Source organism: Diceros bicornis, chromosome 1 (genome assembly GCF_020826845.1).
Source record: "Diceros bicornis minor isolate mBicDic1 chromosome 1, mDicBic1.mat.cur, whole genome shotgun sequence".
Classification (NCBI taxonomy): domain Eukaryota; kingdom Metazoa; phylum Chordata; class Mammalia; order Perissodactyla; family Rhinocerotidae; genus Diceros; species Diceros bicornis.
Window position 1 is genome coordinate 20765269 of NC_080740.1, and position 13518 is coordinate 20778786.

At 34.5% G+C, this 13518-nt stretch overlaps 1 protein-coding gene across 8 annotated transcripts in view; it reads right to left on the reverse strand.

The window, feature by feature from the left end:
* MCTP1 (multiple C2 and transmembrane domain containing 1) overlaps positions 1–13518 on the reverse strand; it is a 501946-nt gene that overhangs the window by 198785 nt on the left and 289643 nt on the right. For 5 of the 8 annotated variants that reach the window (XM_058532162.1, XM_058532001.1, XM_058532478.1 and 2 more), the window contains exons 7-8: positions 6542–6601; positions 1763–1840 (exon numbers count right to left, since the gene is read on the reverse strand). The exons of 2 other annotated variants lie outside the window; for them this stretch is intronic. In XM_058532162.1, coding sequence (XP_058388145.1) covers positions 1763–1840; positions 6542–6601 — 138 coding nt within the window. The remainder of the gene's footprint in view (positions 1–1762; positions 1841–6541; positions 6602–13518) is intronic. One more of the 8 variants, XM_058532077.1, reaches the window with a different exon arrangement.

Below are 13518 nucleotides of genomic sequence, written 5' to 3' on the forward strand. Positions count from 1 at the left end.
CTAAGTATGAAAAGTAAGAACTTGAAATAAAATTATAAGGCAAAGAGGAAAATATAAACTTGGGCTACCAGGAGTAGAAAAGACAAGGGCTTAACATTAACATTTGCTTGCATCTTTCTTGCAGTTTCTGACTACGTGACTTGGGCATGTTGCTCTCTCTCTGGGCCTCAGTTTTCTTATCTAGGGTTTCCCAGACTGTACTCCAGGGCCCCGAGTGTACTAAGAGCACTGGGCTATTCTGTATGTGTGTGTGTGTGTGTGTGTGTGTGTGTGTGTGTGTATGTGGGAGGGTGTTAGGAGTATCTGTGTGTTGGGGACCTTGCCTAGAAAAAAGTATTATATTCCATAAGCAAAGATTTGACCTGCTTAAGGTAATTAGTCTTTTATTACTTTTACTTATTTTTTAAATCAAAGTTTTGGGGAGCTCATTGAAGGGGTGGTGACAACTGGAATTTCATAACTAAGAAAAAAAAACTTTGAAAACTACTAGCTTTCATGCTCTCCAAGGTACCTTCCAAGTCACTTGCTGCTGCTATTTAAAGTTTCCTTCCTCTGTATAGCAAAGTTCTCAAAGTGTGGTCCACAGACCAATGGCATCAGTGTCACCCAGGAACTTGTTAGAAATTCAAATGCTTTAGCCCCGCACCAGACCAAAGGAATCAGAAGCTCAGGGGGTGGGGCCCAGCATTCTGGCTTAACCAGCCCTCACTCGAGGTGGTTCTGATGCATCTCAAGTGTGAGAACCTGCTTTACAAGTTCTAAGGTGCCTGCGCACCAGCCTTGTCCTATGATCTAGTAACTATTATCAATTACTATAATTGTCACCATTTTCCACTCTCTGGCATGGATACTCTCTATGCTAATTAAAGTCCTTCTTCAGTTCTACTTCTAAGTTTACTGATTAGGAAAGCAGATTAGCCTTGATATTTAGTACATTTAAAGAGAGACGTAGGAGCCTACTGAAAAACTATGCAATATTATTTCCTTCCTTTGTTAACATTTTTTTTCTCATAGGATGTATCTACATAATACATATTAATTGAAGTATTGATAATCAGTCAACCAAAAATTTCTTGTTGAGCACCTAAACAACAAGGAGGGTTAAACAAATCCAAGTTATCCCTCAATAAAATTAATATATTACAGGTGGTGCTTAGTTATTTAAGGTAATGTTTTCAACTATGTCCTTGTTGAAATAGAATTCTATTTGAGGAGGGCAAGAAAGAGGAGGGAAGAATACCAAGGAAAAGCAACCCGGCTTCAAAGCAAAGAGCCAACTCCACAAAAGGAAGAAATAATCTTTGAACTTTTAAAGCAGTAATTCCCAAATTTTAGTGGGCAATTTGTTGAAATCTCTGGGCCTGACTCCTCTGGATGTGATTCAGTTCTTGTAGAGCAGAGCTGCATGTGTATTTCCAGCGTGTACCCCACGCTCACCAAAGTTTGAGATCCACTCTCAAAAGGAATATTCATCCAAGTTCAGATTCAATAAAGAATATCAAGGTACCAGATAACAGTATAAATTTCAAAGTCGAGGCAATTAGTCAATGACATGCATCTTTAATAAGATTTTAGAACTAGTGAGCTGGCATTTTAAAGAGAATATTAGTCCTTGAAAAGGAATTCAAGATTTCAATCCCTTTTCATATGTATAAAAGAGGTTAGGATAGGGGATGGGTTTTCAGAACAGTAAGTCATCCATGAGAGGTCACCACTCATGCAAGCTCAGAAAAAAAAAAATAAACTGAATGGTTGAACTTACTTGTGCACTTTGGTAATAAGCACTCTGAAACTCTGCTCTGCAGAAGCCCAGGACAGGAAAAGCAGGCCTGCCACACGTCTGGATGGAAATGAACAATCAGAGCTGTACGAGAAAGCTTGTGCCACTATCAATGCCTCATTTCAATCGGAGTTGAGCATTACTCTTCAAAAAATGTTATTTGAAAAAATATATATTTGCTTTTCAAGTCACTGTCAGAAAAGTCTCTTAGCACAATGAAGAAAAATGCCAATGCAACAATATAGTTTCCAGCCATCGTTTTCTTTAGTAGCATATGCTGCAGTGGCCAAGAAAATAAACGACAGAGATTATATGGTGATGGATCCTGCTTGAGGGGTTTCAGGTTTTTGTTAATAGATGTAACAGAGAAAAGAAACATAGCAAGAGAAATCATGGAAAGAATCATTTTCCTAAGTCTGCTGCTTCAAAATTTTTTGGAAATTGTTTCCAATGTCAAAAAAGTGACAAGTCTCTAGAAGAATAACCGGGACATGGAGAGGTAATAGCTATGATCATGTTAACTGCATTGCACATGTGAATCTTTTGTAATGCTTAAGAGATATCTCTAAAGTAACAGAGAAACTTTACCCCGCATAACACTTCCCTTTGTTACCTTTACTACTAAAAAAGCAGGCCAAAGTTCCCTTTACTACTAAGACCAAGAGCAGCAAGGGTTAGATTAAGAAAGATACAGCTGAACAAGAAACACTAGATGGAAATTATCGTGGTGGAGCTGAAAGTTTGTATTAAATGACTTTCAGAGCAGCTAGACAAAGTTTCCAAACAATAATATTACAATGAGATGAGAGTCATCAGGTTTAATAAAATCAACTGGGAGGATTAAATCAGGCCAGCCTGAAAGACAGGTTAGATCACACAGAAAGAAATAAACAGGTATTGAGCAGCTATTACGAGCTGGAGTTTTCATACTCCAGTGTTTTTCATGACAAGTATTTTTAAGGTAAAGAAACCGAGGCACAGAGAAGATAAACACCATACTCGAAGCCAAATGGTAGAGATTGGCAAGGCTGAGATTTGAATCTGGGGGTGCTGATACCTTTGATGATTTTCCCCACTACATCTCATTTTTTGGACGGAGCCTAAGAAGTTCATGATACCAAAAAAAAAAAAAAAAAAGAAGGAAATTAATTTGTACAGGATTTGTTGAAATTCTTTGACTTATGTTTTGACTTATGTTTGGGTTACCAAGAAAGGCTAAACAGGGACTTAGAGGCAGTAAAAGTCAGCAGGTAGTAATAACTCTACCATATACCGTTCAGTAAAGCATATGGGAGTTAACTGTACTCCACAATAAATTATAATATAACGTCAATAAGGTGGCGAAGTTGTAGAATCTTGGATATAAATTGAGAACACTTCTATATTCCAATTCTAGTTCATAAAATTTGTTAATTCCATTCCTTGAAAAAGTGGATCACTAATAATAGGAAATATCCTATTATTCTAGATCCTGATTAACAGATCAAAACCAAAAAAGTCTATTTAGACTTAACATGTGGCTAAAGGAACACTCAGCCATACCAATCTTCTCCCTGATATGTGCAAATAATCCTTGGCTTTTGTTATCGTGGATTTTATTGCCTGTATACAACCTAATCCTTCCAAATGAGACCCAGACACTGTGAAACTGGAGTGAAAGACATTGCTTGTGCTTTTACAATAGCTGTGTGTGTTATTGGCCCTTTCCTCTATTTTCAGCACAGAGGTGCACGTGCTTTTATTTAATCAAATGATCCACGCGACACTACAAAGAAGAGATAATGACAGCCTGGAATGACTGTTTTGTGCTGCAAAGCCTGGAGCGCAGAGCAATTATTCGCTCAATCCCAGGCACAGGCATGTTCTATCTTTTCCTTTTCCTGCTGAGTTTATTCCACTGAATTGCTCCTGGACGATGAAGTCCAACAGGTAGATTTGTTCTACACTCCATCCACCCTCTCAAAGCAGGATTGCCTTTACAGAAAACCCTCCCAGTGCTTTGTCCAGCCTACTTTGAAGTGTCTCATCTAATAATAAAGCTTCGATCCCTTTTTTCTTAGAAGATGATTCACTGGTGCTATAATCCTTAGAGAAATTCTCCTGCTTTTTATCCTTAAACTTTCTTTCCTATTTCTATTGCTTCTTGATACGACTTATGGTGTCAGGAAGGTATTTATGTTTACTTCAGATGTTTTAACTACCCTCTCTAATCTTAATTGTGGCCAAACAAAAGTTCTTAAGCTTTTACTATATTTGCTCAAAACATATACTAATAGAAAATCATCATATATGTTATAATCTTGTTGGTTTGCTAAACTAATCTGTAAGTTTCCACCAGTGATACCATAAAAAAATAATGAGTCCTGGGTTTGATTTACAGATAATTTTTTGCGACTTTTAATGAAAAGTTACAAATATGTTTTTTTCTGAGGGTCTTACGTTCATACCTAAATGTAGAAATAATACCTGAATTTTTCTTGGGTGTATGTTATATACAGGTGAGTTATTCAGAATGTAAAGTGCTTTGGCACAGGATCACATTCTTGCTTTACAAAGCCAATACCTCTTCTCTTTGGTCTGCAGGGTCTTCCTTCAACCACACTTTTGTTTGACATTCTCATAAGGTGGTTCTCTGACATAACTCCAAATTGTTCTATATTCTATGCACTCTTTTTCGCCCATTTCACTTGATGATCCATTTGTCCATTTTTATATATAAGGTGTCTTGGCATAGCCCAGCTTTCTCCAATGAAACAATAATAAAAAAAATTTGTCTTTAACTCACTACAATGTTCTCATAAGACAGTTTGCTCAATTAACTCTCAGTCATCAGAACATAAATGTCTAGCCAATGGAGATAACTGGGAAGAAACGTAAATGTACTAAATATTAGAAAGACCATCACTTCCCTGGGCCTTACCCCATGTCTTAGCGGTTGAGTGCGCGCACTCCGCTACTGGCGGCCCGGGTTGGGATCCTGGGCGCTCACCGACGCACCGCTTCTCCGGCCACGCTGAGGCCACGTCCCACATACACCAACTAGAAGGATGTGCAGCTATGACATACAACTATCTACTGGGGCTTTCGGGGAAAATAAATAAATAAATAAAACTTCTCTGGGCCTTAGTTTCCTCATCGGTAAAATAAATGATCCCTAAAGGTTCTGCCTTTATGACTCAATGTGTTTGTCACTCGACATATTCCCAGAAAAAAAGACATTAGACCACCGTACCTCAGAAACAAAAAAGCTATCTTTTAAATTTGCATATTTATTTTTATAAAATAAGAGAGTTCAAGGGATTGAGAAAGGTTAATAAAGAATATTTAAGGTTGAATACAACTAAATGGAAAGTAATGACAAGTGGAAGACTAATTTGGAAGTAGCAAAGTGGAAAGAAGATGTTGAAAGTTATTTGAAAGGGAAACTTATGGACTTGGTCCTGGTGGCAAGTCTTCATTCATAATGATTAGTCTGCACATTTGCTGCATATGGAAGAAATTCAACACAGAACGCCCGTAATTCTGCTCCCTTGGCAAAGGAGTGCACTGTATGAATTCACTATATTTGTGGGTCTTAAGAAAGCAGAGACAAAATTTTCACAAAAGCCATTTTGCATTTAAGGTCATGGGACAATTCAAAAGCAGTCACTCTGTGTGTTCATGGACAATGCATGAACATATAAGAGGAGTTAATATTATTTTAGCAAAGATATAGAATACTTTCAGTGAAGGCAGCCATTAGTAGATACGGAAATGAAGAGGCTATAATGGTTAAAATAAGCTCACAACAATAAAAGTCTTCAGAAAACATAAAAGTGTGTGTTGTGCCAGGGCAGGGGATGAATAGATGTGGCTTATACTTGCTCACTCATCAAGTCAATACATGACTTAATCTGCCAATCCGTTTAACAGATACTGCAACAAATGTTAAAATTCTAAATAAGAAACATAGTTTTCAGTCATGAGTAGTTTTAAGAGCCAAGGAAAGAAAATGACAAAGCCTTACCAGTGTAGCATTTTCATTGCAATATCTATTGCTAGGTTATCATGTACCAAGTGTGAATTTCAAAGAAAGAGGGAAATTCTTGAAGGCAAAGTAGTAAGTACATTAGTAATAAATCGTGCTGTGCATAATGCAGAATTACGCAGAGAAAAAAATGGATGACAGAGTTCATTTTGTTTAAGTCGTGAAAGAGTAAATAACGTTAAATTGCAATGGAATTTAAAACAAATTCTCTATGGAAATTTCATTTTTTCTTTATTTAAATCAAAAGCAGAGTTGCTGTTTTTCTAATCCACAGGATTTTCTTTTTTCAAAGAAAGAACACTGATTATCTAGTACGTATCTAGTATAAGATCACTGTAATAGAAGTAAATTTTTCTCAAACAGAAATGGAGCAGAAAATAATCCCATTTTATGAGGCAAAAAACAACCTTAATGGGCCCTTTAGACAGCGCCATCATATTCCTGGAAGGTCCCTGGGCCTCTAGTTATTCAAAATTTGGGATAAACTTGGTCCCACAAGGAACTGACTTCAAAGCAATATATTACATATATGAAGTTCTTAATTTTTACAAATGAAGAAATGAAAGAGACAGTCATCTAGATGATTAGTATAAAAGTTAATAAAGAAGGCAAATGAATATATCTCTTTCATAGCCTCTTTTAAAAAGTGAATTTCTTACTTTACATTTAACTTACAAAATAACTATTCAGAACAAAAAAACCAAGAATATTAATATAAAGGATTTAGATATTACCCTCCAAAAGAAAGACTTCACAGAGAAATAAGATCCAACCACTTCACTTTGTGAGAGTTCCTAAAAGCAAACAAACATATAGCTAAATTTTGAGATGTTTTTGAGAATAACTAATTAGCCCAACAAAATCAAAACAAACAAAAATTATATATCCTAAGACACTTTGGATGTTTATAAACTATAATTTTTCTTCTCTTGAATAAAGTTTTCATCTTACTCATATCTGATAACAATGGTAGTAAAGTTTAGCGAGGATTATTTGTATAATTTTTAAGAGTCTACTTACCTCTTTATTCTTAACTGTTAATTAACATATCTCAGTCTAACATTTTATTATAGAAAATTCAACTGTTTAAACATATTTTAAGATTTTTAAATAAGCCAGACAATATTTGTTCCTTTTAACAAAACAATTTGACACCACAGACCTTCAGAGCATTTTTAAAGAATGATAGCAATCTTATTTATAAACACACACCTAGTTAAATTTGGTTTAATTTCTTACTAAAAACTTCCTAGTTTTATGATATAATATAATAATATAGTGTAATATGATATAATATAAGTGACTTTATTAATTTGAACTCCCCAAAAATAATTTTAAAAAGAGATGAATACTGAGAAAGGTGGCTATTGGGTTGAAAACAAAGCAATGGATTAATTTTATTACTTAATCCTCAAACTTTTACGAAGTGAAACCAATTTGACTTTGGGAAATCAAAAACATAGTTACTCAATTTTAAAGAGAATATTTAAATTACAAGCACCCTTTCAAGTTTAATGTTTTGCATCCTGTCCCTGGGTGTCAGTTATGGTAAAATTATGGAAAACTGATGACAGTTACCTGAGAATATCAACCTTTGACATTGTGACAAACAGGAAGCAGTTGTGCAACTTATTTGATTATTCCATGATTTTGTGTTAGCTAAGACTGTAGTGGTTCAGCATCTCAAATGATGCCTAATGCATAGTAGGTGCTCAATAAATATTTGTTGATTGACTGTTTCTCACTTGGAGTTTCATTTGGTTAAGGATACATATTCCTTCCAAACATGATACCAAAAATAACATCAGAAAATAATAATGAACTAAAGTACTTTAGAGTGTGCTGCAACTTGAATAATTTACATTTAGAACTAGAATTACATCAGAGATCATCTCTACAACCTACCTGTGCTTTTTACATGAAATTTATTTCTTAATGAAACTAATTAACATTTTCCCAAGTTACTTGCATAGGGTTTGGTCAGGTCATGTGTCTAATGTCAGAGGTCTTCAGGAAAAAGTCTTGAGTTTAATAAATTCTTTCACTGTCACTACGGAGTTATAATTCATTTACATTTACAGCTATGGTTCCCATCTCTCACACTTAGCACATTATCACATCAGTTTCTAAAAAAAAAAAAATCCTTAAAAAATACACTTACATTTGGACATTGGGACACAAACTTTAGGTGGAATGATTGCAAACTTTTTTGATGCTATACTATTGTTTAACTCAAAAAACCTTATTCTAGCTTTTAGAAAAGATGCATATCTCCTTTTCTATTGCTAATTCCCTTTAGTTTGATTCCCAATTCTTTTTTAATTAAGCAGCATGTTTAGCAACATGTGAAAAAAATTTAGAGTTTCATATTTAAAAAAATTGTTGCTTGAAGTCTCCTTACACAAATAATTTCCCTAGAGTCAATAATACAAGTTATACAACTAACAGTGAGTTTTATCTTAATGCAAAATGTGTTAAGGCAACTCAAATGGATTTGTAAGTCTTGACTCTAGACTCAAGATAGGTACAGCAGATAAGACAATCATTAAGCATTTAAAAGCATTATTAATTCATTTAAAATTTAGGTGGTCTAAGGTGATTAATACTGAAACTACACCAACTCCATAGTTTCCATTCTTCCTCAGATGAACACAGAGGCTAATGACCTAATTACAGGACTAGTATGCAAAGAGCAAAATGGGATGGATGAATTTGGGGGGGAGATTTTAATTATCAAGATTTAGAACTTAGGTTTCTCTGTTAAAAGTTGAGTAACAAAAATATTAGCCACATTTGGATCCACTGAAGTCCCTAGGCTATGCTTTTCATGCTATATTTAATTAATTCTGTCATTATTCATCAACTAAAATTTATATTTCATTTTACAACCTACATTCTCATGTAAATTTAGGCCTTTATTTCAAATGAAACAACTTAATTTTCCTGTGGAACCCTGTGCCATTTATTGCTTTGCATGAATATAAAATTCACAACAGACTGGCCGAGGCCTTCCTTTCACTAGAGTTTCTAATGATAACAATAACAGAAATAATAATAAAACACCTGGCATTACGATAATGAGTTCTAAACAAAAGTGGTGATTTTATTATGGAGGGCAAGAAAAACAAAATAAACTATTCACGAATTCCAGAGAAGACATGTTAAATCATAATTGTAGAGATTTTAGTTATACTTCAGTTTCCGTGAGACAAGAGGTTGGTAAGTGAGGGAAAGCACAATTTTTAAAATAATAAAATTATAAAGTAATAGCAAAAGGAAATGAACAAAAAACAGACATCAAATTGATAAAGGAAAGTTATTGAAGTTATTCTGAATAATAAATTGTTGAACTATTTCTACTGAGGTTTTGAATTTACTAAAGTAGCAAGATCCACTGGTAATATCTCATTTAGATCTATTTTTTGCCTCCAAAAAATCAACACGCACTAAGAAAATTTCTCCTCAAAGATCAAAAATCTTACCATGAATCTAAAAATCAACCAGATTTTTAATTTAAACATCTAGAGGATACACTTTTTCCTCAGAGAAATAAAACTAATGGACAGCTCATTTTTTCCCTAACAAATGAATATGATGCTATCTTTCAGCCTTCTATACAAAATAAATCATAGAAATCTTTAAGGACTTTGTCATCAGATGAACAAGGATTAGCCACTAAATTTTTATTAAAAGGATTTTTTTTATTAGCTTTAATGTGTACAGGCCTTTAAACACAATGCGTGTTATTATAATTCAGCAATTCTTCACTACAGTCATGCTTCACTTAACGACGGGGATAGTTCTAAGAAAAGTGTTGGTAGGTAGTTTCATTGTCCGAACATCATAGAGTATACTTTCGCAAACCTAGATGGTATAGCATACTACACACCTAGGCCAGACAGTACTAATGTATGGGACCACCATCATATATGCAGTCTGTCTTTGACTGAAGTGTTATGTGGCACATGACTGTACTCAAAACATTCACAATAGATTTGACATTGTGAAGCCTGAGAGTCAAATGTAAGTCAAGCCAAGTAGCATTCTTGATCACACAGCATTTCTTTTATAGGCTCACAATTTCCTTTGTTTTTTTTTTTGGTGAGGAGGACCAGCCCTGAGCTAACATTCAATGCCAATCCTCCTCTTTTTTTGCTGAGGAAGACTGGCCCTGAGCTAACACCTGTGCCCACCTTCTCTACTTTATATCCGATGCCACCACAGCATGTCTTGCCAAGCGGTGTGTTGGTGCGCGCCAGGGATCCGAACCTGCAAACCCTGGGCCGCCACAGGAGAGCTCGGGCACTTAACCGCTTGCGCCACCAGGCCGGCCCCCACAATTTCCTTTTATCATTACCTTTTCGGGTGTTTAAGAGGTAAAAGAATAAATAAATTCATAAGTAAATAATTTATGTAGGTTTCCCTGGTCAGACTGAAATCCCTGTTTATCAAAGCTGTGGCTCTTGGACGCTTCCATCCAGTTGACTAAGCCTATGGATAATTACGTAATTGAATACAGGGCGGTGAAGTAAGCAGAAATTCACACTGAAATGCTATTTTCCAGTTTTATTGGTTACTCAAATAGCTGTTCATATCATTTATACTCATTAAACATAAACATGATCCCCTCTGCAGATCGACTGTCCTTTCAAACATTACTAGAGAGAGACAATCTCAGCTCCCCAGAGGACTTGCCCTGTACCTGAAGCCTAACCTTGCTTTGTCTTTTATTTTTCTAGAAATTTTACCTTAAATCTTTTATAGATGTTAGTGTGGGTGTGTACGTGAACGTGTCTATGTTTATGTACATGTATGTATAAATATATGTATATATGTGTATATATTGCTGTCAATCAGAGCTTCAAAAGCAGGATCCTCACAAAATTATGATTTATTTTTATTGTGAGCATGTAGGGACTTGAAAACCAATAAATCTCTTCAAAGTCATACTCAATTTAACATATATATATATACATTTATTACATATATATGTCAGATATAGCTGATATATATTATATATATACAAATATATATGTTCGAATTAAAAGGCCACGTGATCTGTGAACCAGCCCTTAGCTCCATTATCCTTGAGTCAAGTTATATTAGTTCCCTCTCTTTGATCAGCCCAGAACGGGTCTTGGGAGACCATCGGCTCACTTGGTGACACATCTCAGCAATATGAAGGCCAGTCAGCCACCCTGCAATTAACCACCTTAGACCGAGCACGCAGGCCTCATGGAATCCATCCTCTGCTTGAGATTACATTTTGTCCTTTCACATTGTGCCAACTCATCCAGATTTGCTTCCCGAAGGACCCACAACATTTAAAAAATTCAACAGGAGCGGTCAAATGAATGTAATGCCATTGTTACAGCAAATCCCTGTAGCTATGCATTACAATACATAAAAATGTATGATATTTTATACCTATGGGAAAAGTCAAAACAGCAAGAAAAAAATCATCTCAATATAAAATTTAATTATAGCTCCATATATTTTGTGGGGATAATCAAATATTTACTGGCATTACGATAATATCTCTATTTTAAATAAACTTACTACAAATTTTAAGAGTCTGGTTAACTGAGATCAAAATACAATCCTTTATAATAGAAATGCTCATGCCTTTTGTTCATTGCTGCACTTTGGAATCTCAAAATTCTTAATTATGAGGTTGACTTGATAGCATTTTCAAAACACATAAATTTGAGAGTATACAGAGTGGTAAAGTAAGGATTTTAAAAACAATTTTATATTTCCTTCAGAAACATGAAAACATCTCATTTTTTCAAAGACATATGCCTAATAATTTGAAATGAGACACACAAAAAAGCCATTCTGGTCATACGGATTGAGAGAGTCAATGACCAATAAAGTTTTAATTTTTTTTTTAGATGATCTATTTATTATCGGGATGTGAAGTCTTTGTAGAAAGGACCTGACAATTGTTAAATAATGACTTTTTTTCCTCCTATGTCTGACTGACTGTGTGAGATACTTAAAAATGTGTTAATTTGTTTCTCTACCATTTCTTAAATTAAAGCACTTAGAGGTTTTCACTGATACATTTTTAATGTGTCACCCAAGGTGTCAGGTTTAACTACACCCTGCAGACTTACAGAGTTGAAAATGTTCTCTGGTTTAAATTAACAATATCCTTGCCAAAAGTCTTATTAAAAATTGCTTCATTCAACCAGTGAATAAAGTGTTTTATAGTTCATTAAAATTATGCTAAGTGATTATAATAAAATCTTTATAAAAAAGAGGTATTACTAAAAAAAATAAGCCATCAAGTAACAGAAGATATGCTAATGAGATATTATCACAGTCTATATTATATTATTCAGGGATGAACTCTTCTTAAAACAATTCTAAACTGTTACTGTTGAGAATATGAATTGCAATATGTATATCTTTATATTATCACAATGGTTATTTCTTATATAATTGAAGTGATTTATTGAAAGTACATAAGGTTATTATTATCTCACCCATTGCTAAACTCATTCTTCTACGATAACACACACACACACGCACACAATGTAGTGAAAAATCATTTCTGCTTAGCGTCTGATAGAGGCAATTATTTCATTATTTTTTTTATTTACCTTTTTGGTTTGACCCCACAAAATTTATTCACAAAATACATATACATCATCTCTTCTGAGCTCATGAAACTTTCTTGTTGAATAATTTAACTTTAGAATAAATGATCAATGATAAGCTTCTTCTAAAGAATAAAATATTGCAATAACTAAAAGCATTACCATTTCTCTACCAAAATGCATTTTGTCATATAAGTAAAACTCTTTGACCGGGATAGTTAACCAGTTGCCCAAGTTTAGGAAGACATCAATCCTTTTCTTCTTAAAATAACATTTTTCTTTAACAGCTGAGTGTGGGGCAGAATTAAAAATATGCAGGATGGAAAGTGTGCTTGTGGAAAACCAGAATGAGTGTTTTAAAGGATGTTACCATTCCCAGAAGAGGAGATATTATGGAATCCATAATTATTTACAGGTTTACATACCACTCAAATATAGCACATATTTTATACATTCTTGCTCTTCAGAGGTAAGTTTAGGTGTATTTTTCTCCTATTCATTATTACGTGGTAACACATTTACTCCAAATAACATATAAGTTGGTCCTGAACAGCAGTTACAATTTCCCTGTGCTCAGGTTGGCTATTCATCTGTTTTCAATACTAAATACAACCCCACGTTACGTGAGTGCCACAAATACATAATAAGATTTCCATTGAAAGAATCTATTATTGGCGAGATGATGAAAATGAAGAACAGATACTTAAGTAATGGGAAATTCCATGAGCTGCTTCACTTGTATACGGGGGAGATGTGCATATTAAAAAAAACGATAATGTCAACTTAGCGTATCCCCCTCCATGGTTATATCACTTCTGAAAAAAACCAAGGAAAGGAAGAAAAACCCCACACTGGAGAGAGTATCTAACATTATCTGACTATATTTAAGTCTTTGCCACAAAGTTTATAATTCTCAGATTTTATATCCACCTTTGGTGCTCAAAGACAAGGCTGCATACCAAAGCCCCGCTATAAAAAATCAGGAGACCTCATTGCCATAAATCAAGATTCCAAAGAAGAAAATGACCTGTTTATATGAAAAATTCACCTTTGACTTTGAGCATGTTATACCAAATACAAAAAACCTGTATTTAAATGTAACACAA